This window comes from Mesitornis unicolor, unplaced genomic scaffold (genome assembly GCF_000695765.1).
Source record: "Mesitornis unicolor isolate BGI_N332 unplaced genomic scaffold, ASM69576v1 C13454325, whole genome shotgun sequence".
Taxonomy (NCBI): domain Eukaryota; kingdom Metazoa; phylum Chordata; class Aves; order Mesitornithiformes; family Mesitornithidae; genus Mesitornis; species Mesitornis unicolor.
The window spans coordinates 1-2,206 of record NW_010222797.1 but is presented as its reverse complement, the minus strand read 5'-3'; the positions used below and the strand labels follow the sequence as shown (position 1 = coordinate 2,206).

At 37.1% G+C, this 2,206-nt stretch overlaps 1 protein-coding gene across 1 annotated transcript; it reads left to right on the top strand.

Moving 5' to 3' along the window:
* Nucleotides 1-661: 661 nt before the first annotated feature.
* Nucleotides 662-2,015, top strand: LOC104547530 (centromere protein P-like; the record flags this gene model as incomplete). Its single annotated transcript, XM_010193261.1, has 3 exons — nucleotides 662-798; nucleotides 1,419-1,576; nucleotides 1,915-2,015. Coding segments are annotated over exons 1-3 (396 nt in total), but the record flags the coding sequence as incomplete, so codon positions are not given.
* Nucleotides 2,016-2,206: the final 191 nt, after the last annotated feature.

Below are 2,206 nucleotides of genomic sequence, written 5' to 3'. Positions count from 1 at the left end.
TTTTGGAGAAAACGTCTCTTTTTTTTCTTTTCTGTAAAATCGGAAATGTGTTCTTTGTCATATTCTTCCTGCTATCTGTTAGCTTCCTGTGTTCTCGGAGGGTCGAAGCTTTGCTGTTTGTGTGGGTGGCCATGCACGTTTCTTAGGAAGCTTGGCTGCATTCCAGATGATGGAAAAAGTGGCATTTCTGCTCTTGCCATGTCTACTTGCAGAGCAGTGCCTTTCTAAGTGGGCTTTCTAGGGCTGAAGGAAGAGTTCCATTGGTGGCAGAGTAATGTTAACAGCAGAGTTTTAGTGCAGGCCTGATCCTGTTTTCAAGTTGGTGACAGAATTCCTGTCAAATTTGGTTGCTGAGGATCAAGGTTTATAGGTTAGTTTAATCTTCCGTAGCAAAGTGTTTGACACTCTGGAATTCTTGACAGAGGTGTAAATTATGATAGTTTTCAAAGGTACCTGGGATATTTGAAAATCGTACATACCAGTTCTCCAGTTCTTCAAAGTCAAAATAGAATAGGCCTGCCTGTTTTTAATTAGAGGGGTAGGAGACACAATTGCTCAAGGTTATATTTGCATTTCTTAAAGTAATTCTTGGATAAAAAATGATGTATGTTGAAAATTTGTATGATTCGTTTGTTTTAATTAGTACCACTGATTCTGAGAAATGGACAGCAGCGTGTGTCAAGCTTATGAGGATGAAATCCAGTCCCTGGAAGAAGAAATTAAACTATTGGCTGAAAAGTATGAAGAAAGGCAACAAGAATCCACCTTTTTTTCTGACGAGGAGATACTAACGTCAATGTACGCCTTTTTTCACGTGTTGGGTTAATTGTGTTTCTTTGTCAAAATTACTCAGTATAAGCTTTTGCCTCTATGTTGGGACTTTCCTTATGTTATTTTTACAGTGCTGATCTTGTTTAGGACGTGGGCTATGTATGGTAAAAGATGACAAATATTAAACAGTTGGTCTCTTTTTACTGCTTTCAGTTGTTAGGTTGTGGGTTTTTTTAGGATTTTGATGGGGTGGTTTTTTGGTTTTCTTTTTTTTCTTTTTTTAAGGCAGTCATAGTGGTCAGAGCATGATATCAAGTACATTACTGTGCTGGCCCTTCACAGGTGTTGACTGCAGAGGCCGAGTTTTCCATTATGTGCTGTGAAACAGCTGAGTGCACATTTGATTAAAGGAAAAAAAGCACTGGGGGCATGCGCAGGTGTGACTCGTAATTTGCTAAAGAAGTGCAAAGTAGGGCCTTTTATTTCCACTATTTAACTGATATTCTCTAGTAAATGTACACTCTGAAAATCATCAGTTCATGTCACAGATGCCTTTATTTAATGGCATTGCTGTACTGTTGGGACAAAACGTGTTCTTAGTCTGGGTCTGCTGCCCTTTTGATTTTATTGTTTTTTTTCAATTCTAGAAAATCATTGCAAAGAGAATTTCAGGGAGAATCTAAGGAATATGAAGCTCCGTTGGATCTGATAGCTCAACTTGAAAGTCTAGAAACAGATCTCTCATTTTTGACGAAATTCACTGGTATTCGGTTCACAATTCATTCCAAGAAAACAGTGGAAAAAAGTAAGCGTTTTTGTGCCCTTGGCTGATGTTATACTGAGCATACTGGTTCGGTTCAATAGAATTGCAAATACATGTTGTAATTCTTTCAAAGTTAGCAGAAAGACTATTTTGCTTTGAAATACAATAGAATTTTCTTAGTAAAGATAGTATTTTGTGTAGTGAGGAAGTGCAAGACTACCGTGAAGTTAGTTGATTTTATTTTTGTCCAAGTTGAACTTTGTCTTTCTTTACGTGCTGGATGGTATCTGGAGGTACTTTAAATATGACTAATGGAAGAAATGCAATAGTTGTTGAACAGAATGAGCAAAAAGTATTTTGTTGTCTTTGTTTTCTAACAGCTAGAACTAGAACAGTGCAGAAGCACAGATTATCAGGGAATTGCCACTCCCTGTCTTTTCAATTGGAATTTCAGCTTCTTGAAAAGCAGGTAAGGATCAATGTGTGTTTAAAAAGAAACAAAAAACTGAACAAGCAAATGAGCAAAAATTCAACTAGGCAAATGTCAATACTCTTTTTTTCAGCTGAAACCTTCAGCTGGTATTTTGTCATCTTCCTTGCCCGAGTCTCTCTTGAGAAGGTTTTCTTCTCAGGAAAACTTGATTTTTAGCTCAGCTTTTAAGATTTTTTTTT